General features: G+C 48.4%; 2 protein-coding genes across 4 annotated transcripts in view; one reads left to right on the top strand and one right to left on the bottom strand.

The window, feature by feature from the left end:
- The window catches only part of FKBP9 (FKBP prolyl isomerase 9), a 37,772-nt gene extending 34,455 nt beyond the window's left edge, over positions 1 to 3,317 (top strand). Inside the window, exons 8-10 of the mRNA XM_036739388.1 lie at positions 477 to 622; positions 1,785 to 1,948; positions 2,153 to 3,317. Of these exons, the coding sequence (XP_036595283.1) occupies positions 477 to 622; positions 1,785 to 1,948; positions 2,153 to 2,329 (487 nt within the window). The 3' untranslated portion in view covers positions 2,330 to 3,317. The remainder of the gene's footprint in view (positions 1 to 476; positions 623 to 1,784; positions 1,949 to 2,152) is intronic.
- Positions 3,318 to 10,219: 6,902 nt separating this feature from the next.
- The window catches only part of NT5C3A (5'-nucleotidase, cytosolic IIIA), a 79,685-nt gene continuing 64,427 nt past the window's right edge, over positions 10,220 to 25,477 (bottom strand). For 2 of the 3 annotated variants that reach the window (XM_036738783.1, XM_036738784.1), the window contains 5 exons: positions 25,347 to 25,432; positions 24,114 to 24,203; positions 16,457 to 16,619; positions 15,311 to 15,511; positions 12,296 to 13,858 (listed from right to left, as the gene is read on the bottom strand). In XM_036738783.1, coding sequence (XP_036594678.1) covers positions 13,757 to 13,858; positions 15,311 to 15,511; positions 16,457 to 16,619; positions 24,114 to 24,203; positions 25,347 to 25,432 — 642 coding nt within the window. In that variant the 3' untranslated portion in view covers positions 12,296 to 13,756. Of the gene's footprint in view, positions 13,859 to 15,310; positions 15,512 to 16,456; positions 16,620 to 24,113; positions 24,204 to 25,346; positions 25,433 to 25,477 lie in introns of all 3 variants that reach the window. The other variant, XM_036738782.1, reaches the window with a different exon arrangement.

The following is a 25,477-nucleotide window of genomic DNA, read 5'->3' as shown; positions in this document are numbered from 1 at the left end:
TTATTTGCTCACACTTGAACCTCACAGTGGCCTTGGCAGATCGGTGCTACTATTATCATCCCCATTTTACTGATCGGGAAACTGAGGCTGAGAGAGGTTATGTGACTGAGAGAGGTTATGTGACTGAGAGGAAGCCCCCTGAGCTGTGGGACTGGGGGGCCTAGGAGCCTGTGGCACTGAGGCAGGCAGGGTATGCCCTGTGGCCAGGAAGCCCGAGTACATCCTTTGGGGTGCTGGAGGGACGTCTGTCTATCCAAATAGGAATATCCCCCCGAAAAACCCTGAAAAGTGGTCACACGGCTCCTGTGTGATGACCCCCTGAGGCCCAGCCCTCTGTCTGGGTCTGAGGACAGCTTCATGAGGACAGCAACAAATACCATACAAGAGTCCTCAGGGGAGCACTCCCACAGATTTTGTTTTTTTTTGTTAACAGATTTGCAAGTTGCCAACATAGAATATTCCATTTCATTTTTCAGACTTAATTTGGGCAAAACCTATAATATCGTTCTGGGATCGGGACAGGTCGTGCTGGGGATGGACATGGGGCTCCGAGACATGTGCGTTGGAGAGAAACGGACGGTCGTCATCCCCCCCCACCTTGGCTATGGGGAGGCTGGAGTGGGTAAGGCAAAGAAACCAACCTTGACCTCTTTGGGTCATTCCAGGGTATCACTTTTTTCATTCCTTTCTGAAGGGGAAGGAGTATGGTGTTTAGAATGTTAATTTATTTTCCATTTAAAATTGAAAGTTGTTAAAAAATCTAGCATTTGGTTAAAATAAGCTTCCTGAAGCTTTGCCCTGTAAATATTGTAGCCACCCCTTTAAAAAAAGAGTGTTTAGCTGAGATGAATTTCACCTCCTGAAGCCACAATCCTGACCAACTGCTGGGGGGCAGGCAGTCCTGGGGATCCCTGTGGGATGGGACATGGCTGAGCCCCTCTCTTTCCTGGAGCTGTGGGCCGATGACGGGGAAGGTCTTTAGTGCTCCCAGACATTCTCTGTTCAAATAAGAAGTCCTGGAAGATTAAGGACTGGATCAGAGGTCTGAGTGGTGGAGTCCAGGAAGGCCCGCAACGTCCCCCTTCCCCAGTCCTCTTGCTGGTTGGGATTTGTTTGTCTGACTTTGGGGAGGTTGAGGTGCCCAGTGAAGGTATTCCCTATGTCTTCCTGTGATCCCGTTTCGTCAAGTGGTGCGTCAGCATGTAAGCACCTGGGGGACCAGGCCTGGTCTGTTAGTCTATCTCTCGGGTACTTAGCAGGGGCCTGCTAATTGGGAGAGAGCAGGGCTGAGCAGGTGGAGTTCTGTGCTTGGAGTCCGGAGGTTGTGGGTTCAGACTTGGCGTTTATTAGCTCTGGGCCCCGAGTAATCCACTCCATCTCTGCGTGCATTCGGCAGCTCTTTAGGACAGATTGGTTGTGATTTGTGTTGAGGGAAGGGAAGAAACGTTTATATATAAGTGTCTGTACACCTACTGTGTGCTAAGCACTTTTATAAATACCATCCAGGTTAATCCTAACAACAGCCTCATGAGGTGGATGCCATTTTACTGTTGAGGACTCTGGAGCAGACAGAAGCTGAGTGACTTGCCCAGGGTCAAACAGCTAATAAGTGTCTGAGGTCGCATTTGAACTCAGGTCTTCCTGACTTAGGGTTCAGTCTTCAGTCTCCTGTGCTAAAAGCTCCCTCAGCTGTGGAAGGAGTTCCCGTACCAGAACTTCCCTGTAGCTGACTGCATCTGGCCCCTGGGTGGGGGCAGTCCTGACGAGGCCCTTTGCCCCCACAGTGGGAGAAGTGCCGGGGAGCGCCGTGCTGGTCTTTGACATCGAGCTTCTCGACCTGGTGTCCGGCCTGCCCGAAGGCTACATGTTCATTTGGAATGAGGAGGTGTCCCCCAACCTCTTTGAAGAAATTGACAAAAATGGGGATGGAGAGGTTCTTCTGGAGGAGGTGAGCGGGCAGAGGTGGCCCCTGCCTGCTGGATAGGGCCCTTGGGGGCGGCCTCGGGGTGGGCCGGGATGGCCACCTGGCCCTTTGGAGGGTGAGAGCCAGCCTTTACAGAGGAGGGAGTGGAGGCAGTGACTTGTCCCGGCCTGAGGGGTGGGCTCGGTGTGGACTGTGGAACGAAGGCCCCCCGCCTCCTTTTCTCCACAGTTCTCAGAATACATCCACGCACAGGTGGCATCGGGCAAGGGGAAGCTGGCACCGGGCTTCGATGCGGAGATGATCGTGAAGAACATGTTCACCAACCAGGACCGAAACGGAGACGGCAAAGTCACCGCCGAAGAGTTCAAGCTGAAAGACCAGGAAGCGAGACACGACGAGCTGTGACCGAGGGCAAGGGCGGGGCGGCTGGGGGGGGCGGCACGTGCCCAGCCCGGCGGGGCCGCCTTGGCACCTTCATCATGTGGCTCCAAGGAGAGAGCCGTGAAGAGGGGCATAAAGCCCAGAGTTCTGCTGTGTAAAGACTGTTTGGCTTTTAATTTCTAACTTCCAGTTTCCATTTGTTTAGAAGGTTTCTCTAGATGTATGAAGTCAGCAGAGGAGAGCCCCTCCGGGGCATCAGTCAGCCCCGATAAGACGCCTGCAATCCTGAGAGTCTGCCTGCTGCCCTCCCACTTAAGCAGCTGCACGGCCTCTTTGGTCCTGAAGTCCTGCGGGTCAGAAGGAGCTCCATGGGCAGGCCTGTCAGGGTCATCCACTGATGGGAGGGGGGCTGGAATCCTGGGGCTGGAGCTCTCTGCGCCTGTTAAAGCAGGGGCACTTCCCCATTGCTGTGCCCCAGCCCCGAGGAAGCCCATGGACCTCTCCACAATCCGGTGGTTAAATGCACAAAATAAAATACAGGGATGGCGGAGGGGGCTGAGTGTAGGGAGACACAGGTACCAGAGTGTCCCGCAAGGCTTAGTGCACGCTTCCAATTGCACCAAGACTTGGGGGACCCTTGGTACAAGCTTAGAGACCCCAGGTGGGTGGCTGCCTTCTGTCCCAGACCAGCTGTGTGTTGGTGCCTGTCTGTCCAAGCAGAAAGCCCTCAGCCCTCACACCCACCTGTCCTTAGCCTCTTCTCTTTAACAAGTGTGAATGATTCCTGACCCTTCTGCTGCGCCTGTCCTCATCTCGAAAAGCGGTGAGAGCGCTGGCCACTCCTGGAGGCCCAAGGCCATGGCCTCCAAGGCCGCCTGCAAGCGCTTTATCTGACTATAGGACGGTATTTTGTCCCAGGGTAACTCAAGAGCGCACCACGAGAATGCTGGGCACTCGCTGATGCCCCGAGGGCTGAGATCAGATTTTTTGTTACATAAAACAGTGAACAATGTTCTCTGGTGGCTGTGTGTCTTATTGGGAGTCTGCCTTCGATGGGGCTGGCCGAATCTGTCGGGGGCTGAGGAGGGCGTTTTTCTGGTGAGCACAAGGGTAGAAGTCCCAGATATTACTGGTGACAGCCTCCCGGTGACCTGGGCATTCCAAAGGGCACAGCTTGAGCAAAGGCAGAACAAGGCAGGGCACCTTCTGCAGCTTGGGGGGAGGCTAGAAAGGGGGACCTCAGACCTTGGGCTTCCCACTGAGGCACCAACAGCCTTTATTGAGTGTTCATTTTCCCCCGGCACTTTCGGCTCTCTCAGTTACGATTGGCTCAAGATAGTAAACGGAACCAATCAGAATGTTTGTTTAGGATCAATGAACAACTAATTACATGCCAAGAGCCTCCCTCGAAGCTGCTAGAGTTGCTGAGCCCCAGAAGTTGGTTGTTTTGGAACACTCATTTTCTTTTTTTTTGGGGGGGGGTTGCTCCCTCAGAAAGGAATGAAAAACGTGATAAAAAGGAACAACAGAGAGGTCCCTTGTTCATCTGTGAGGTTTCCTTCTCCCCAGAACACTTCCTGTGCCCAAGGTGGGAGGGAATCCATTCCTCACCCCTTTCTGATGATGCTGGAGAGCGCCAGGTGCCCGTCCTCGAGGCCCAGCTCGTGATCCACATTGTCCTTCATTCTCAAAGAGGACCAGTGACATCAGTGACTCATGCCATGCCGTGCAAGTGAATTGGATTTAAGTGAGGCCAGGCTGTGCCAAATCACCAGCCTCTCTCCTCCGCAGCTGAGTCCAGTGGTGGGATATAGATCAGGACTGGAGATAGCCCAGTATGCGGCCGGAGGCCTTGGCCTTTTTAAGCTAAGGTCTTTAACTGGTCTCAGTTTGAATGAGGCAATCCCCATTCAGTAATTAAGGCTAGGTAAGAAATGAGGCAGAGAATGGCCTCTTTTACTTAGTTAAAAAAAAAAAAGTCTGGGAAGGGAAGACCCTCAGGGTTTCTGGCCAAGCAGAAACAATTACTATTTACATTCCCTCTGAGCCAGCGGAGCCCAAAAAATGACCCAGCAGCGCTTGGGCTGGGACCTGTTATTGGCCAATCAGTGAAAGAGTAATTTAGGTTTAAGGCATTGTCAATAAAAAAGAAGTCCAGCCCATAAACCCCAAGATATCTTGCTAGGTTTTAGTGATCACAGTTTATATTCCTTTGAGCAGTATTCTGCAGATAAAGAGTATGATTCCCTATGTGGACAGAGGGAGAGGAAGGAAGGAGGGAGGAAAGGAAGGAAGGAGCTGCATTGCCCAACTGGAACTGGCCATTTGGGTCTGCAGTGGGGCAGCTCATGCTACTCCCAGTTGTTCGTCCTTCATTCTTGAAGAGGACCAATAACATCCAGGGGGTGATGCTATGATGTGCAAGTGGATTGGATTTTAAGTGAGGCAGGGCTGTGCAAAGTGACCAGCTATCTGGGTCCAGTGGTCAGATATGGATCAGGAGGACTGGAGATGGCCCCAATGCAGTAGGAGGCCTTGGCCTTTTAAAAGCTAAGGCCTTTCCCAGGTCTCAGTTTGACTGAGGCAACACTCATTCATGGCTCATTTGTGGACCATGTCAGGCCTTCCTGGGCCTTTGCTGCCTCCCCCTTCCCCTCTGGGGCTCAGCCCTCCCCACTCCCCACCAGGCTCCACCACACTGTGTGTCACCGAGGGCTGTTTGGGTGCCTTCTCCCCCTTCTCAACAGTGAGCTCTGGCCTCACTGACACCTTCTCCACCACTTTGCTCACCAAAGGTATCATGATGTCAAAGACTTAGTGCCCCTGGGGGTCATCTTGTAGGATCTCTCATTTTACAAATGAGGAAGCAGGCCCAGAGCAGAAGTGGGGTTTGGACCTGTCTTCATGCCCCTGTGTGCTGTGTGGCCTTGCTTAGCTCTCCATCACAGCACCTCCCACCCAGGGAGCTCCCACCGGTGCCCAACATAAAGCTCCCTACAGATGCCAGCTGTTGCCTAGCAGGGTGAATGAGGACATTGCATGCTCATCACCAACACAGGCTCTCCACTGGATGTTGGGTTTCCCAAGGTATCACTCCTGAAAACAGACCCTGGAAGTGGCCTGGCTCTGCCCCTTCCTGGCAGGGTGGCTTCCTTCCTCTGGGACTCAGTTTCCTCATCGACTTCTAAAGTCCTATGATTTCCAGGCCCAGAGTGAAGTTTGGAATAATTCATAGAATATATAGGAAACCAGGTGGAGCAGTACAGTGGGGAATGTGCCACGGCTGGGGGTCCAAGGACTGGGGGTCCAATCCTGCCTCGCCTTTCCTACTTTTCATGACCCTGGATATGTTTGTAAATGCCAGTGGATTTTGGTGCAGCAGTGAAGAGAAATCAGCCCCACACTGACTCACCGTGCTGCTCTGAGAAAACTGAGCTTTTATGTTTCACTTCAGCCAGAGAAGACTTGGATCTCTGGCTGAGCTGCTGGAAAACCGGAGGTGGGGGCAGGGGAAAGAGCCTGGTCCTCTTTTCCTTTGAGATCCGTTTGTTTTTCAGAAGGCTTACCAGGCCTGAAGCAGGGGGCTGCTTTTCCTGGGGCCCCTCGGCAGATGTGGAGGCTCCTTCCCTGGAAATTCAGAGGGTTCTAATTAAGAAAATACAATGCCTGATACCACTGCTGGAAACTTCAGGGGGAAGAGACAGCCCAGCTCCCTCTCGAACTTGGTTTCAGATAGAAAGCACACATGTAATGCTGGTGGCCGGCTCTTTCTCCCAAGGGCGCAGATCTCACCTCGACTTCTTTGCTTTATGAAGGCAGAATTACAATTTCCTAGTTCATCCAGGAAATGCTTTGCTTTAGATGAAGGCCATTAAAATGAGGCCTTAGGGCTTCCCCCAGTAGGGTAGGAATCCATCCCAAATCGGGAGAGGCCTTTAAAGAGGAAGCAGCCTGGGAGCATGGCAGCGAAGGGGAAGACTGATGTTTATCGAGCTCGCTTTCATGGGTACCAAGAACTGGAGGATTTCGTAAAAAAAATGCATGATGGGAAAAGATGGCAAGGGTATACGGTGAAGGGACTGGATAACTCATGGATGGCCTGTGTGGAGCAGAGTGCTGGAGCTGGATGGGGCCTTACACCCGCAACCTCCTCCCTTTGCAGATAAGGCCCAGATGGGGCTTCAACAAGCGTTTATTAAGCACCTACTGTGTGCCAGGCACTTTGCCAAGTGTTGGGGATACCTGGAAAGGCAAAACCCGTTGCCAAGGGGCTCACAAGCTGATGGGGAGACACTGTATGAATTAAATCTGAGAATTGGATGGGGAGGTTTGTGCATGGATCCCTTGGGCAGTCTGGTGGAACCCAGCGGATCCCTGCCCAGAATAAGGTTTTTAAATGATTGAAGGAAATGACCTATTTCAGTTAGAGCTTAGTGTATATAATGATGGCACCTTTGCCCCCGTCCCCGCACATGGCTCCCTCAGCCATCCGGAGACCCCAGGTTAGGAATCCCTTATGTTTATAGAGCAGATGAAGGACAGTTTAGAGGAAAGCACCAGCATCAGGAGGGGCCAGGAAAGGCCTCCCGTAGAAGATGAAATTTGGGCTGAGTCTTGGAGGAAGCTGGGTAATTGAGGCTCAGTGAGGAGAGAAGATATTCTGGGCACTAGAGATAGAAGCCAGTGCGAGGAACAGTGTGCAGATGGATTGTGGGGCCAGGAAATTTATGTTTGCTCCTGGGGTGATGAGTGGTTTATGGTGTGGGAGGGTGGCGTGGTCAGATCTTCACCTTCAGAAAATACCTTTGTCAGGTGAATGGAGGATGAACTGGCATTGAGAGTTCTGAGGGGGAGATGCCATTAAGGAGGTTATCTTAAGAGTTCCGATGAACTCACGCTGGTAATATGTCACAGAACTAGGATTCGAACTCGGGTCCTCTGATTCCAGTGCACCAAGTGTGTGCCACTGGAATCCTCCCTAATATCAGAGAAAGCTAGAAAGGGCCCCAGCAGCCTGAGTGACTGCTCTGGACGGCACTGCAGGGAGTGGACAGGCAGTGTGGAGAGGTGGGTGTCTGCCATCCAAGATCAATGGGATCCCAAGTTCCCTGGCACATTCTCTGCAGCCTCCATCTCTGGCCAGGGAGCTGGCATCATCTTCTATACTGCAGACCAGAAAGGCAATCACTGTGGGTCACTTCCCAAATTAATTTCTCTCTTTAGCATTCCTGGCCTTCTGTAGGTGGCTGTGAGAAGGTATGGAGATTGGGCCTCCTCATCATTGGCACAGCTTCCTTCCAGAGGGGTACTTGGGTCCACCAGGAGCCTTGGTTCTCATGCCCCAGGAACAGGACGGGTCAATGAACAGTGGCCTCTCCTCTGAGAGCTGTGAGTTCTGCTCCCTGGTTCTCTGGAGGACCAGCAGCTGCTTCCTCCTCCTCCCTCTTCTCTCCCCCTCCTCACCTTCCTCCTCCATCCTCTTCCTCCCCGTCCTTATCCTTCCCTTCCCCCCTTCCTCCTCTTCTTTTTCCTCCCCTCCCCCTTCCCCTCCTCCTCTTCTTCCGCTTTCTCCTCTTCCCCTTCCTTGGCAGCAGCCTCCCCTCCATCTTAGGTTCCAGCAGGATCATGGTCCTCTCCTTTCTCATTCTCCTCTGCTTCTTCCCCTCACTGCAGGCCCTGCCCGCCTCCTCGGACGCCCTGCTTCTGTCTGCATTGAGAGCTCTTCCGAGCCCAACAAGAACAGCTGGAGCTCTTTGGCTTGTACAACTTTGAGTAATATCCCCCCACTTGATCCTCACAACACCCCTGGGGCTACTTTCATCCCTATTTCACAGTTGAGGAAACTGAGGCACAGGTTAAGTGAATGAATCAGGGTCACATGGTTTGAGTCTGAGGGTGGATTTGAATTCAGGCCTTCTGGGTTCTAGGCACCACTGAGCTGCCTCTGAGTTGGGACTGACATTCTCCAATTTCGTGGGAGCTTGGGAGCCATGCACAGCTGCCCTCCTTCCCCTTTACTCTGCCTCCATCCTCGCCTTGCTTCTCCCCCCTCCCCCCTCCCAGCATCCTTCATGTGCGATGATGTCACTCATGTGACAGCCCCCAGAACCTCCCCCTGTGGGGGCACCAGCAGCAGGAGCCTGCTGGGCTTGCCTCAGTGTGCAGAGGTCCTGGAGTGGGGGCCCCCTCAGCACAGGACACTTTGGAGCTGCCTGGGGCATGGAAGGGTGTAAGTGACTCACCCAGGGTCACACAATCAGCGCCTCACGAGTGAGACTGGAACCCGGGTCTTCCTCTCTCTGCTCCCCATTGCACCATCCTGGGCTACAAAGATAAAAGAAAACCCGGCCCTCCCCTCCAGGGCCTCACATTCTATGCTTGAGCCACATTGGAAAAGGTGCTGTGGTCAGGCTAGGATAAGCACCCTGTGGGAGCGCAGTGTCACTAACCGTGGCCAGCCGCAGCCTCTTCATCTGCAAAGTGACAGGGTTGGCCTCGATGGGGTCTCAGGCCTCCTCATTCTTCCTCTTCATCGTAAGCTCCTCGAGGGCAGGGACTGTCTTTTGCCTTCTTCTGTACCCCAAGTGCTCAGCACAGAGCTTGGCACATAGTAGGTGCTTACTAAATGTTTATTGAACCAATGAATGTGACTGAAGATAGGATAGGGTCTGGGCCATGACCTGAAGGGCATGTGAGGCAGAAGTGGAGAGGGAGGTCAGCCGGGGGCACCACCAATAGGCAGCAGCCTCTAGCTGTGCTTGCTGCCTGACTCCAGGCTCCTTGCGAAGGGGTGCCGTGGTGCTGGTACTGGTGGGCTTCAGGAGAAGGGGAGGGAAGGAGAAGAGGAGGCCTGGAGGAGGTGGTACATGCATGGGAGAACCGGGTCTGGGGCTCCCTGGGTGGGATGATGCTGTGCATCCTGGAGCCGAGCTGCTTCCCTGGGAGAGCACGGCAGGAAGTGACCGAGGCAGTTTCCTGCCTGTGTTTCTCCTTCCTGCTCAGCTGTCTCCTACTCTGGACCATCCCTCCTCCCACTGGTGACTACCTCTGGGAACATCCATGAGGAAGGGTCCAGGACTGCAACCTCCTCTCCTCCTCCGGCCCTGCTTTGGACTCTGAACTTTGCCCCTGGGAGGGCACACTCTCCCTCCCCCTACTTCCTGTTTTCTTCCATTAGAATGTACCAGCCCTGGAGTCAGGACGACCTGAGTTCAAATCCGACCTCAGACCCTTGACACAATAGCTGTGTAACCTTGGGCAAGTCACTTAACCCCAATTGCCCTGCCTTCCCCCCTCCAAAGGAAAAAAAAACCAGGAAAAAAAAAGGAGGGCAGGGGCTACCATTCTTTTTGCTGCACATAGTAGGTGCTCGATAAAGGTTTGCCGACTGCACCTTTGGACAAGTTTAGCTTGTCTGGCCCAGGTTTTGTGAAACGCCACAATCTGGAACGTCTCTTCTCTTTGTACTATCGGTGTGGAATGGGACAGCTACTAATCTCTCGGAATGGTGGAAGTCTTGGCCCCCAGCTCCTTCCTCCTCTGTGGTCTGGCCCGCTTCAGCTGGGAATGTTGAGAGCAGCTCATGTGACTCAAGGCCAAGGCCCCAGGTGAGTGTCCAGCCTTTGAGAAAAAAGCTTTCTCTCCGAGTAAATTGAGGATAGAAAACTTGGAACCCTGCTGAAGGACCAGCTCCAGGATAGCAGCACGGAAGATCGGAGTTCAAATCTTACTTCTGCTACTTACCAGGTGACCTTGGGCCAGTCCTCCATCTTCTCATCTATAAAACGGGAGGTTGGACCACTTGCTTTCTTTCAGCTCTGACTCCTCAAGCCATTGTCCTCATCTTAGGGCAAAATCGCCCAGATTCAGAATAAAAGGCAGGAGGGAAGAAGCGAATGCCAGTCAGGAATGAGACATATTGAAACACATGCCGTTTTTATTTTTTTCAATTAGGCTTCCAGTTTGAACAAACACATAAACGTGATCTGTAATTAGAATGCCAGTGTGCAACCACACAGGGTGGGACAGGTTAAAGAGCTCTCGTTTGGAGTCAGTAGGAACTGGGTTCAAATTCTGTCACTCTGTGCCCCTGGGAAAGCCCCTTTACCTTTTTTGTGAATCAGTAACAATGGGGATAAAAACCCACCAAATATCTTCCTAGTGGGGCAGTGAGGTGGCACAGTGGATGGAGTGCTGGCCCTGGAGTCAGGAAGACCTGAGTTCAAATCCAGCCTCAGACACTGTGTGACCCTGGCCAAGTTACTTAACCCTGTCTGCCTCAGTTCCCTCATCTGTAAAATGAGCTGGAGAAGGAAATGGCCAAACCCCTCCAGTATCTCTGCCAAGAAAACCCCAAACAGGGTCTTGAAGAGTCCAACAAAACTAACAACCCACACCACCTCCCCGGTGCTCCCTGGAGCTATGAGGGTGGAATGAGATAAGATGCATAAAGTGCTTTGCAAATTCCAGTGCAAGAGGGCTGTCTTTGAGTAAACTTGGGGCAGAGTTAGAGACTGACAGTGGGAGGGACCTTGGGGTTCCAGATGCTGAGAGCCACAGAATGAGTAGGTGTCTGAAGTGGGATTCAAACCCAGGCCTTCCTGACACTAACACTGTGCACTAACTCCTGCACAAGGTAGTCGTGCAGACCAGGCTTCCCCTTCCACCCGCCCCTACCTAGCTCCCATCTTCCTTAGCACTCGGGGTTTGTTTACCTGGCATCATCCTCCACAAGCCCGTCCCTATGGTCACCAGGCCCACTTGACAGATGAGGCAGCTGAGGTTCAGAGAGGTCTGGTGGCCTAGGGGCCCTGACCTTGACCCTGGGCCCGAGGCCTTGGCCACTCTAGAGATGCTCAGCTGACCACTGTGAGGGAGCAGGGGGAGATTCCGGAGATGCGGCTCCTGAGGGCTGGGCTGATTCTTGTCTTCCCAGCTTTGGGGCTAGTGAGCAGTAGGTACCTGATCATATCAGATCTGGGGGGACCTTAGGAGGCAGTGTGGTACGGTGGGAAGACCGGTGGCTCTGGCGTCCAGGATGTGAGTTCAAATAACACCTCTGATGTTTACTACCTGAGTGACCTGGGGCGGATAACCCCTGTCTCATCCAGAAGACAAAGAGGGTGGATTAGATGGAGGACCACTAGGGGGCACCAGAGTGCAGGGAGCGCTGGGCCTGGAGTCAAATCCAGCCTCAAACATGTACTAGCAGTGTGACCCTGGGCAAGTCACATAACCTCATCTGTAAAATGAGCTGGAGAAGGAAATGTCAAATAACTCCAGTATCCTTGCCAAGAAAACCCCAAATGGGATCACAAAGAGTCGGACATGCCTGACACATCTGACCTAGCACAGATCAGGTGGTTGCTGAGGTCCCCTCCGGCTCTAGAGCTGGGATCCTATTGGCGTCCCCTCCTCTGTAAGACAAAGGGGGAGGATCCTATGAAGACCAGTCAAAAGGATTTCCCCCTCCTCTGCTGGTCCTAGGGGGCCACTGACTTCTGAGCAGGGCAGTGACATGACCTAAATGATTCTGGCCCCAGGCTGGATGAAGGAGGAGAGTGTGGAGCCTCGAAGGCCACTCCCATCTGGCTCTCTCTAGGACTCCCTTCAATCACTGCCCCAACAAGCTTCTGTCTGAAGTCCTCCACTTGCCCTCCAGGGCTGCGGGGGTGTGTGTGGGGGAGCACTCAGTCCCTGTCCAGCCCATGCACCAAAGATGGAGCCCCGAGTGGCCACGTTCAATGCTTCTTCACACACATGCATAGTTCGTGTACATCTCTCATCATGAGATCTTGTCTGATGCACCAACACTCAAGCATATTTTAAATTTATCTTCTGCCCTATTCTGAGTCATTCTGATCAGCACCTTTTCTGCCTCTTTCCAGGGCACATTACAGCTCAAACACAATTATCTGCATTGACTTGGTAACCTAACCACCATTTCGGGGAAAAGCTATTGTTGAATTTCAAAGGACTTAGAAACTTCTCGAATCAAACCAGTTCTTAAAGTGGGGCTGTCTCTCTATTTTTTTTTTTTTTTTGCCAATTAGGCTAGACACTCCACTCATCTGTATCGGCTGTCCGAATTCATGGAGTCTCCAAAGACTTTTGAGGCTGGAAGTTTGTTCCCACTTTGGCCTCCTGCCCACTGCACCTGGATGGAACCCTCAGGACAATTCTGCTCAAAATCCCCAGTTTGGCCAGTCCGATTCAGGTTGTGAAGGGGTCTCTTCAAGTCAGGCCAATTAAAAACGGGACAATGATGACCATCCGCTGGAAAGGAGAATATTTTAATTTCCATAGGGAGGTATGGAGGGCCGGCCAGGGCATACCAGATACACGAGGACATGCCTTGAATATGGCAAGCCCTGACACAGACTGATGCTTCTTGGGGCTAAGCCAACAGAAAACAGACTGTCCCCATTTTACATTTTCTGTATAGGAAAAGACAGACAATTCACTTACTCCCTGCACCCCTCTTCCCCACCCTCCCTAGGAGGGTTACTTTTCAGGAACTGGTGACCACACCTTGCTCACAGAACCTTGGTCTGAATTCTGAAATGGTTCAGTCCAAAAAGCCAGCTGCCATTCCAGTAGAGATGGAAGCACTTCCTTTGGATCTGGGGAACCTGATAACAGATCCTGGCTCTGGGCTTGAGATTCCACCTCAGTCAAATGGGAGGGTCTCTAAGGTTCCTTTCCAGTCCTAGACCCATGATCCTATGATTACCTGACCCCAGAGAAACTGGTCATTTTCTGTTCCATCAAGAGTTGAATTTGAACACTTTTCTTGCCACCTTGAACTGCTGGTTGTTGGTGTTCTCATATAGACCGGGCCCCAGGCCCAGCCCCAGGGTTTTCTCCAGAGGTACCACGGCTGGCCTTTAAAGAGCCTGCCCAAACACACAGAATCGGGCTAGGAAGCTCAGCCGTATGACTTTAAGTCAATCCTGCCCCAGGCTGCAATCTGGATACCTGGCTAAGGCTGCCCTGATCAGTAAGAGAAGAGGCAAAATGTACAAAAAGGAGACACTCACGCCCCCGCGCATCATCTCGTGTAACAACATGTGCGACTCAGGCCCTGGTGATCACAACGCATGGTAAAAACATTCCTTAAAACATCCACGATTGAATGAAGATACAGTCCACTTCTGAAGAGGGAGGGAAGGAGGGGAAGGAGGCAACTGTGTCCACAACGTGGCTTTCAAGTGTGTGTGTGTAAATTATTACAATTTGTGGTGGGGAGTGTGATGGAAGGTGAAAATACTTTTGTTTCAAAGCATCCTCTTGATGGAGTCACTGTATTATTTGGAATACGATTAGAGGAGAGTCCAGCGATGGGAAGAAGCGCCTCCCGGGTCGGAGGAGGGGATGGGCCCCGGGAGGCCAGAACCGCTCCTCCGCCCCCTCCTCGGGGTCCTGGGGAGGAAGGCCTCCTGCCTGTGCTCCTCAGAGGATCTTCTGGAGGATGGAATTGACCAATTCCAGGGATTCTTCTTTTACCAGAACGATGTCATAAGAGTTCATGTATTTTTCTAAGAGTTCATCCACCTGGGGACCAAGAAAGGAGAAATAAGGCAGTCAGTGGCTGGCAGGCCGGGCTGGGCCTCAGAGCTCTGGCTCAGGCCGGGACTGGTCGGCCCGAGGCAGCCCATTCACTTAGTCAGCATCGTGGAAATGGGGGAAAATTGGAGTTAAGAGGCATGGAACAACTCCCCCAGGGGGACTTAGAACACAGCTCCCCCCTCCTCTCATACCCACGGGAACCACCTTGGCATTCACTGGATGAGAGGCCTTGACTCTGCTGCCATTAGTAAAAAAAATACCTGGGAAAGGCCAGGGGATCCAGTAGCAACTCCTCCGCTGGGCAGTCAGTCAACAAGCATTTTGTCAGTCCTACTATGTGCCAGGCACTTCACTAAGCACCTTACAAAGAAGGGCAAAAACAGGCGCTGCCCTCAGGGAGGTCACAGTCTAATGCAGAGAGACAATGTGCCAACAAGCAGGCACAGACAAGATCCAGGTGGATCCCCTTGGCAGCCCAGTCTCACGGGGAAGGCAGTGCACGAGGGCCCTGGAAAGGACTCCTGCCAAAGGATGTGGGATGAAGGAAGCCGGAGGAGCCAGGAGGCAGAGCATTCCAGCTATGGGAGCCAGCCAGGGGCCAGTGCAGCTGGAGCTGGGCCATCAAAGGCTTCCAATATCTCGAAGGGGATTTTCTAGTTGGTCTTTGAGGTGAAAGGGAATAAGGCTTACACCTGCTCTGTAGCTTAGCAGAGGATGGCCAGGTGAGAGGAGTCCAGGACCCAGCTTGAGGGCTGTAAGGGTTGTAGGAGTGGAGAATGGGGAAGATATGAGTCCCCTGCCCCTACTAACCTTTCCAGGCTTCTTATATTTGGCTGTCCTTGCACCACATGTACCAGCCATAGGGATGCCTTTTCACTCTCCTACAAGCAGGACACTTCATCTGCCACCTCCACATCTTTGCACCGGCTGACCCCGATGCCTGGAATGCCCTTTCTTCTCACCTGGGCTTCTCGGAAATGCCAGTTTCCTTTGAGATTCAATCCAAGAGCTGCATTCTTCATGAAGCCTTTCCAGGTCTCCTCCAGCTGCTAGTGTGCTGCGCATCTCCCTCCCCAGACGTGGTATTGATTTTGTATCTATATTCTGTAATCACTAATAGGTATTTGTGCTGTCTTCCCAACAGGACGTAAGGTCCTTGAGGGCAGGGCTTTGTATCCTCAGGACCTGGCTCCTTGTAGGTGCTCACAAATGCTTGCTGGTTGACTGATGCCATAACATCCTGTATTTATTCTGTTCTCTGGAAATGAACCTTGGGCAGTGATGGTGACAGGCTGAATATAGGCTTCCCCAGAGCCCGGGACAGCCCCTTCCATGGCACGAGCACTGGAGCCCTCCCTGTACCCCATGAATCACACCCTGGCCTTCAGTTTTAAGAGAGAGATGAGCAAAAGGAACATTGTGGTTCTGGATACTCACACGATCATTGAGATAACCGATTTTCAGAATGTTGTCCACATTGGCCACGCCATCCGCCATCCTCAAGTCTCCCTGAGAATCTCCCAGGAGGATGATGTTACTGTTGTCTTTCAGCTGCTTAAAGTACTGTGTGTTCCTCAGGGCGCCATCATGCTTGTTGAATACATGAATTAATTCTCCCTTAAATCCTTTAATCACCCCCTAAGAAAAGGCAGATGTTATCTGTCAGAGGGACACCTTCCTCTCTTGGGGATCCCCCATGAGCAGCCTGCTTTGCTGTTCTGAAGGACAGCCCAGCCCTTTCGGGGATGCAGTATATAGTGGGTGGATATTGGGAGAGGCGGCCAGGAAGGTTCATACAGAAGAGCTCTGTGATACAACAGGACCAGACTAGCTAACCTAGGAGAGAGTTGGGCCCAGGAATCTTGGCCTCCACCAAGGCATGGTGGGAACTGCCACACCACAGGAACCACTAGCCTTCCCTCACACAGGGAATCTCTCCTTCATCTGTATCACTGTCATTTGTAAAGCACTTAGAGAGGTGAGCCCAAATTCACAGGAGGTGGAGTTATGGGGAGAATCCCAGTGACCTGCCCTACCCTGGGACTCCAGATCAGCCTGGGAGTGGTGGTGGGTCTTTCCCAGGAGAATGTGAGCTCCTTGAGGGCATGCCTGTGGGTTTAGTCTTTGCACTCCCAGCCTTAGCACATGCTAAGTGCTTAATACATCTCTCTCTACCTTGGTTTATCCAGCTGTACTAAAAAGCCCACAGTCTGACAGCAGGATTCTTACTCTTCCTTTCCTCCCCAAACTACAGCAAGTTTCTTGAGTTCGAGAAAGTCAGTTCCTCTGGAAGAAGCTTTCCTATCTCACCCTTGACATGTTTCATCTCTAGTTTAGAGACAAAGAGCGAGTCTTTTCAAATTAAGTAAAAAGCTTTGGTACAATTTTCCAAAGCTGACACAGCATCAAGAAATGACCAGTCTTTATTTGGCAAAACAACCCGAGTGGCCTGCTGTGGTTTTTCTGCCCTTTCAGTAGAGAACAGGCTGATGCATTTACTTTATTAAAAACCTTATCTGACCCCAGCTCTCCCAGACTCAATTTTCCCTATAACACGCAGCTAGGGTAATGGAGTGTACTTACGTTTTCATCAAAATCCATAAAGTTGGACACGACTTTGACATTATTATGGTAGACCCCGGCCTGGCGGATCACTTCTTCCAGGACATCTCCAATACCAGCGGAGAAGATGAACACAGGGACGTTATGGTCTTTGAGTTTGTCAAAGAAATGTTCATATCCTTCCCTGCAAAGTTTGGAGACAGGATAGATTTTATGTAATTAAATCTTTTTTTTTTAATGTGGGCTGAACGATGTTTGAGAGTTTACCAAGCAGTTTTCACACACACACACACACACGCTCTCTCTCTCTCTCTATCTGTGTCAGATTCTCCCACCAGTCCTAAGGGGCTCTCATTAGACAGAAGCTCACAGAGGATGAGCGGATCCTTCTTGGTCCCTCAGCTAGACTTGAACCCAGGCCTCTCGGGTTTTCGAGTCCAGTGCTGCCCTGCAGCTCACTGCCTCTACAGAGTGAAAAAGGGAAGGGACAAGCCATAATTCCTTCCCACCTCAGGAGGTTGAGAGCCTGTTTTTTTTGGAATCTCCTGTGATTTACAATCCATATTCATCTACAAAATACCGCATCCATAAAGGCCGTTGGTTGTTCTGCAGAAGGGCAGGAGCCTGCTCTGGCCACAAGCAATGGCTATGCTAATGGTGCAGGTGATAAAAAAGGACTCATTGACAGCTGCCCTTGGCAACACCTTTTGGAACATCCATTGACTATAGGGGAGGGGAGACCGACGTCTCAGAGTTCCCAACAGCTCCTGCTGAACCTCTGGCCACCACAGCCACAGCTGGGCCTCACCTGGAGCTTAGCTCTGCCCCCTCCTTTCTTTCCTGACTCTTCTCCTCCTCTCTCTCCTCCCTTTGTTCCCATCTCTCTTGCCCCATTCCTCTCCCCTCTTTCTCCTCTCTCTTTCCCCTTTCGTCCTCTCTCACTGTCTCCATCTTCTCCTCCCTCCTTCCTTCTCTCTCTTTTCTCTTTCCTTTCTCCCTCTCCCCTCCCCCTCTCTCATCTCTCCCTCTCTTCTCTCCCTTCTGCCCCTGAAGTTGGGCCCTGTTTAAATGATCTGGTACAAAAGCTATGATCCTATAAACCCTTTAACATATGATAGTTTTTCCAAGAACACTGAAAAATATTAGGAGTGCAGAAGAGAAAATATTTTCTTTTGACAAAGGATTTTGTCATTGGAGATGTTTCACCCTCATCTGGTTTTTATAGAGATCCCTGATTTCACAGGTGTGGGGCCTCCCTTCATCAGTGCTGATTGCCATGCCTGTGCCCCTCAGCACGTAGTTGTAGGGGTCAGGGATCAAGCAGCTCCACTTCTGGCATCCATGCTCCCCACCCCCCCCCAAGAGCCTGGGCCTTCCTGCACTCGGCCAGGCTGGTCCTTGGCCATCAGATGAGTCCCTGGGCCTGGCACAGCTGCCCTACGTGATCCTCTTGGGATCATCTCCATGCTGCAGGGAGGCACGTGAGGACCCTGAGTCCGGGTCCTGCCAGACGTGATGAAACTTTCATAAAAATAATGCTGTAAAGATTTTAATTTGTAAGAAAGCTGCAAATGGATGCCTGGACAAAATAAATGGATACCAACTCAAGAATTTCTCTTCTAAAATTGAGACCCAGGATCCAATATTCAAGTCAGGTGGCCTGGAGTTAGGAAGACTCATCTTTGTGAGCTCAAATCTGGCCTCAGGCACTTCCTAGCTGTGCGACCTTGGGCCAGTCACTTCACCCTACTTGCCTTAGTTTCCTCATCTGTAAGATGAGCTGGAGAAGGAAATGGCAAACCTCTCCAGCATCTTTGCCAAGAAAACCCCAAATGAGGTCACAGAAAGTCAGACGGGACTGAAAGGACTGAACAAATCAATATTCAAATCAGAGCTGGAAAGGACCTCAATGTCATTCTAGCCTGTACTCGAAAAGCCTCTCCCTCAAAGCTGACCAGCAGCATGAAGATGCCCCAGGAAGGGGCGGGGCACCCACTGCTGGCCCACCTGGCTCTCAGCGGTGGCTGAGTTTACTCACAATCTACCTGCTCCTACTTTTGCTTGTGGGACCAAGCAGAGAAAGGCTCATCTGCTAATTAATGTGATCTGCAGTTCAAAATGTAGCATGTGGGGAAAAGTTAAATGAGATACAGGAAGAAAGAGACTATAAAATTTTACTAGAGGAGAAGCCTGACTCCCCACTCCCCTCAATTAGATAAATCTGATTGCAACGTAAGAAAGAAGTTAAGGAGAAAACTGAATGGGAACAGAATGGAGTACGCCTTTTTCTAAGCTGTAGATTACACTTTCACAAAAACTGACTACGTTTTAAGGCATAAAAACCTCACAATCAAATGCAGAAATGTTAAATGCACCCTTCTGGGACTTTAATGCAATAAAAATTACGTTCAAAAAAGGGCTTTGGAAGCACAGATTAAAAATTAATTGGAAACTAATCTAACCCTAAAGAATGAGTAGGTCAAAGAACAGATCATAAAAACAATCAATAATTTCATTAAAGATAATGTGAACAATAAGACAACATACTCAAATTTGTGGAATGTAACCAAAGCAGTGCTTAGGGGAAGATTTGTATCTCTAAATGCTTATATAAATAAAAAAGAGGAAGAGAAGATCAATAAATTGGGCATGTAACAAAAAAACAGAAAAGGAACAAATTAAAAATCCCCAAACGCCAAAAAAGAAATCTTAAAAGTGAAAAGAGATTAATAAAATTCATAGTAAAAAACCCATTGAATTAATAAAACTAGGAGCAGTTTTTATTAAAAAAACAATGAAACAGATAAATTATTATTTTGATTTGATTTTTAAAAAAGAAAAAACCCAAATTACCGATATAAAAAAAGAAAAGGGTGAATACACCACTGACAAAGATGAAATCAAAGCAATTGTTAGGAGGTATTTTGCCCAATTATATGCAAGTAAAATTGATAATGTAAGTGAAAGGGATAAATATTTATAAAAATATAAATTGCTCAGATTAACAGAAGAGGAAATAGAACAGTTAGTAACCGTATCTTAGAAAAAGAAATTGAACAAGCCATAAATGAGCTCCCTAAGAAAAAATCTCCAGGACCAGATGGATTTACAAGTAAATTCTATCAAACATTTAAAGAACAACTAATTCCAAAACTGTATAAACTATTTAGAAAAACAGGTAAAAATTGAAGGGACAGAGCCAAGATAGTGGATTATAGGCAACAACCTAGCTGAACTCTCAACATTCCCCTCCAAATAACTTTAAAATAACACCTCAAATCTAATTTTGGAGAAGCAGAGCCAACAAAAGGTCACAGTTAGACATTTTCCAGTCTTAGACAAATTAGAAAATTGGCTGGAGAGCGACATAGGGTGGAGGCTATCCCAAAGTGTAGCAGCAGCACCAGTTTTGGACTGCGGAGACGGCAGCAGCTGCAGCTTTGGGAGCTCTCAGTCCGGAGATGGTAACGGAGTCAGACAACTAGTTACAAAGACATTTTACCGGCACTGGGCGCAGCTAATGCTGATTGGTGACTCTCTTGCCTATATGCAGTTCTGGGTCACAGTTCCTGGGTGGAAAGGACCTCTTGTGTTCAGTCACAAGGGAGCAGGGCTCCTGGTCACAGTTTCAGGGCCAAGGGAAGCACTGTAGCTGCAGTGGAGCAGGGCCCTTCCTTGGTAAAAACCAGACTGCAGGTCGGGAGAACAGTGACCACACTTTTCCCAGGATCACACCACCTTGGAAGCACCAAAACTTGCAGACCCCCAGAACTAGCTCTGAAAAGAGTAGCACAAAAAACAGCCTAAATGCAGTGCCTCCCCCCATCCCAGGTGAGCAGAGCCCAACTTTAACATAAAGTGCAAAGTCAAGAAACAGGCTGGGAAAATGAACAAACCTGACCATAAAAAAACTACTGTGGTGGCAGGGGAGACCAAGACCCAAACTCAGAAGAAGACAACAATGTGAAGATAGCTACAACCAAAGCCTAAAAAAAATGCTAACTGGACATAAGGCCAAAAAGAATTCTTAGAAGAGTAAAAGAAAGAGATAAGAGTACTAGAGGAAATATTGGGAAAAGAAATGATAGTGATGTGAGAAAATTATTAAAACAAATAAACAACTTGGTAAAGAAGCACAATAAATAATGAAGAAAATAATACCTTAAAACCCCAAATTGGCCAAATGGTAAAAGAAGCACAAAATTTCACTGAAGAAAAGAATTGACAAAGTAGAAACTAATGAGTCCTTGGGATATAAAGAAACAATAAAACAAAGTCAAAAGAATCAGAAAGAAAAAATAAAATGTAAAATATCTCATCAGAAACACAACTGACCTGGAAAATAGATTGGGGGTGGGAGGAATAATTTAAGATTTATTGGACTACCAGAAAGCCACGATCAAAAAAAAGAGCCTAGACATCACATTTCAAGAAATTATAAGGAAAACTGCCCCGGTATCTTAGCGATTGGGGCAGCTAGGTGGCACAGTGAGTACAGCACCGGCCCTGGAGTCAGGAGGACCAGAGTTCAAATCTGGCCTTAGACATCTGACATACTTACTGGCTGTGTGACCTTGGGCAAGTCACTTAACCCCAATTGCCCGGCCTTCCCCCCTCCACAAAAAACAACAACAAAAAAAAATTTAAAAAAAAAAGAAAGAAACTGAACAATTCCACTGATCACTTCCTGAAAGATCCCAAAATGAAAACTCCCAGGAATACTGTAGCCAAATTCCAGAGCCCCCAGGTCAAGGAGAAAATATTGCAAGCAGCCAGAAAGGAATAACTGAAATATCGTGGAGCCACAGTTAGTATCACACAAGATTTAGCAGCTTCTACATTTAAAGATATTCCAGAAGCAAGGGAGCTAGGATTACAACCAAGAATAACCGACCCAGCAAAACCGAGTATAATACTTTAGGGTGAAAATAGACATTTAATGAAATAGAGGACTTTGAAGCACTCCTGAGGAAAAGACCATAGCGGAATGGAAAATTTGACTTTTAAACACAAAACTCAAGCATAAAAAGGGTTAGGGTTGAATTTTATTAAGAGAAATTTTATGTCTCTTAGGAGGCTCAATAAAGTTAAACTGTTTACATTTGTACATGGGAAGATGATACATATAACTCCTAAGAACTTCATCATTATTGGGGCAGTTAAACGGAGTTTACATAGGCAAAAGGCATGGCTGCGAGCTGATTATATTGGAATGATCTCCAAAGAAATAAAGCGGTGAGAAAGAAGGATGTACTGGGAGAAGGAGAATGGGGGAAATGACCTCATATAAAACAGGCACCCAAGGAAGAGCTTTCAGAGTGGAGGGGAAAATGGGTGGGGTGGTAGGCAGTGCTTGAACCTCACTCTCACTGGGATTGGTTCTGAGTGGGAAGCCTCTATATACATACTCAGTTGTATATTGAAATGTAACTTACCCAACAGGGAACAGGAAGAGAAGGGGATAAAAGAAAGGGGGAAGGGATGATAAAATGGAGGGCCGAATAAGTGAGGCAGTGGTCAGAAGCAAAATGGACTTTTCAGGAGGGAAAGGATAAAAATAGAGACAGAAGGAACAGAAGAACTGTGATTGTGAATGGGATGAGCTCACCCATAAAATGGAAGTGGATGGCAGAATGGATTAGGAACCAGAATGCAACAATACTGTTTGCAAGAGACACATTTGAAATAGAAAGAAACACACACAGAGTAAAAATAAAGGGCTGGAGCAGAATCTAACATGCTTCAGATGAAGTAAAAAAGTTGGGGGAGGAATCATGATCTCAGACGAAGCAAAAATAAAAATAGACTTAAGAGAGATAATCAGGAAAATTATGTTTTGCTAAAAGGTACAATAGATAATGAAGTAATACTGATAAAGACATTATTAATATACAGGGAACTGAGTCAAATTTATAAAAATATGAGCCATTCCTCAGCTGATAAGTAATCAGACGATATGAACAGGCAGCTTTCAGAAGAAGAAATCAAGTCATATGAAAAAATGCTCTAAATCACTACTGATAGAGAAATGCAAATTAAAACAATTCTAGGATACCACTTTATACCTATCAGAAATGACAAATGCCAGAGGGGATGAGGGAAAATAGGTATGATACTGAACTGTTGGTAGAGTAGTGAACTGGTCCAAGCATTTGAGAAAATTTGGAACTATGGCCACAGGGTTACAAAACTGCATACTCTGATCCAGCAATACCAATACTAGGTCTTTATCCCAAGGAGATCAAAGAAAAGGGAAAAGGACCCACATGTACAGAAAACTCTCATAGCAGCTCTTTCTTTGGTGGCACAGAACTGGAAATCGAGGGAATGTCCATCAACTGGGGAATGGCTGAACAAACTGTGGCATGTGATTGTGATGGATGGGACTGGATGTGACATAAGAAATGACAAGGGGGGGTGATGTCAGAAAAGCATGGTGAGATCTATAAGAACTGATGCAAAGAGAAGTGAGAAGAACTGGGAGATCCTTGTGCACAGAAACAGCAACGTTGTAATGATGATCGTCTGTGAAAGACTTGGTTACTTTGATCAATACAATAAGCTAAGACAATTCCAAATGACTTATGATGAAAAATGCAATCCACCTCCAGAGAGAGAACTGACGAACTCTGAGTTTGAATTGGAGTACAATTTTCTCACTTTTTTCTTTTTCTTTTTTTTTTTGCAATATGGCTAATATGGAAATATGTTTTGCATGATTTTACATGTGTAACTGATATAGTATTAGTTGCCTTCTCAGTGTGTGGGGAAGGAAGTGGGAGGGAAGAAATTTGGAATTCGAAATTTAAAAAGAAAACAATGCTAAGGATAAATTTTTTTTTTTACAAAAAAAGAAAAAATAGGTAAGGAAAGTGCCCCACCAAATGAGGTTGTGATACCCAAACCAGGGAGAGCAAAAACAGAGAAAGAGAATTACAAACCAATTTCCCTAATGAATGTTGATGCAAAAATGTTAAATAAAACACAAGCAAAGGAGATTATAGCAATATATCACAATGATCACACACTATGACCAGGTGGGGTTTATACCACGAATGCAAGGCTAGCTTAATATTAGGAAAACTATAATCATAATTGACCATATCAATAATAAAAACAAAAATCATGCTTATATTAATAGCTGCAGAAAAAGATTTCAATGAGATGCCATACCCAGTCCTATTAAAAATACTAGAAAGCATAGGAATAAATGGAGCTTTTCTTAAAATACGTGATATTTATCTAAAACCAAGTGCAAGCATTAGTTGTAATGCGGATCAACTTGGAGTCTTCCTAATAAGATCCAGGGTGAAACAAAGATGTCCATTATCACCACTATTATTCAAAGCCATCCTAGAAAGGTTAGCTCTAGCAGTAAGAGAAGAAAAAGGAATTGAAGGAATGACAGCAGACAATGAAAAAGCAAAGCCATCCCTCTTTGCAGATGAAATGATGGTGCACTTAGAGGATCCTGGAGAACCAACTTTAGCTGAAGACAATGCAGACAAATCCTTGGGGGTCTACCTCATCGAGGGCTGAAGGGACCTGCTGGGCTCCCACAGCCAGGATGCGTCCGAGGGCACACCTGAACTCGGGTCTCCTGCCTTGGAGGCTGGCTTGTTTACTCCTCTGCTGTCCTGCCCTCCCAATAACCACTCTCCCAGACGGCTGTACTTACTTGAGCATCACATCGGATTCTTCCACGATTTCTTGAAGCTTGCTCTTCTGCAGCGCCTGCTCCACCAACAAAGTGTGTGATTTTGTGTACCTGGGGTTCAAGGTAAAAGGGGAAAATGTCAAGCTTGCTCTTCCTCTAGCTCCAAGCCTCTTGCATTTAAGAATCTCTGAGTGGATTCTGCGAGTCTCACTCCTACCTCTGAGAACAAGAAAACCCTGGCTTCGACTCTGATGATCTTTGGAAGGCCTTCCCTGACCTGCTCAGGCTCGCACAGGGGAGGTCACTGCTCCCCAGTAATGAGCTCCAGCATCAGGAGAACCAGCCTCCTTCCTCACGGTGGCTTCCACTTGGACTTTTTTGAGACCTGCCGTCCAGGAGGCCAAGGCTTACAACTTATCTCTGAGTTTTATAAATCTAGCCTGTGCCATTCATTGGCTATGTGACTTTCACTCCTGTCTGCCTCAGTTTCCTCATTGGTAAAGTGAGCAGAATAATGGTCCCTACCTCCCAGGGTGGTTACAACTACCATTGGTAAAGCACTGCATACAAGCCAGCCACTGTAATATACGGTCATGTTAATAATCATTATTGCTATCACTGGAGTCTTATATAATACAGTGACTATTGTTTAAGGTGCCAATTAAAAAAAAAGACCTTTTACACATCCCATTAAACCGTAGGTAGGTTTTTTTTGCTGACAAAAGGCTAGTGCCTTCTTGGCAAGATGAACCCCAATTTCTCCTGTATCTATATCTTGTTTAAACATAGCTGTTTGCACGTTATCTCCCTATTACTCTGTGAGAACCTTGAGGACAGGAACTAAATTTGGCCTCTTTTTGTATCCCCAGTGCTTTGCACGGTGCCTGGCACATAGCAGGGGCTTAATTAAGAAATACTTTTGACATGACAAAGCAATTTATTCTGTCCCATCTACATGTGACACTAGGAGATATTGGAATTTAGCATGGGGAATGGGCTGAACGTGGGATTTCACTGGTGGAAGGGAACCCCCGCCCATTTAGGTGGGTGGCACCTTCTCTATAGCTGGAAATTAAAGCACAAGAAGTTCTAGACCAAGAGTCTTTGCCCCTTCGGGAACTTAGCCTTTAGGATTATTATTTTTTTAAATAGAGGGAAAAATTCTTGGTTGTGGCTGGAATTTCTTTTCCTTTTGAACTTTGGCTCCTCCCCACGCCCCACCTTGTACCCATCATCCCCAATACATCCACTCACCATTCTACCATGTAAGGGTATTTCTCTTCTATGGTAAGGTCTGGATCGATTTCAATGGCATAGTATTTTTCCTTTAGTTGTAATAACTGGAAATGAATCAATAAATGAATTGTGAAAGGGGAACCTAGAGT

The sequence above is a fragment of the Trichosurus vulpecula genome, chromosome 9 (genome assembly GCF_011100635.1).
Source record: "Trichosurus vulpecula isolate mTriVul1 chromosome 9, mTriVul1.pri, whole genome shotgun sequence".
NCBI lineage: Eukaryota > Metazoa > Chordata > Mammalia > Diprotodontia > Phalangeridae > Trichosurus > Trichosurus vulpecula.
The sequence above is the reverse complement of the archived record's forward strand: the minus strand, read 5'-3'. Positions and strand labels throughout refer to the sequence as shown.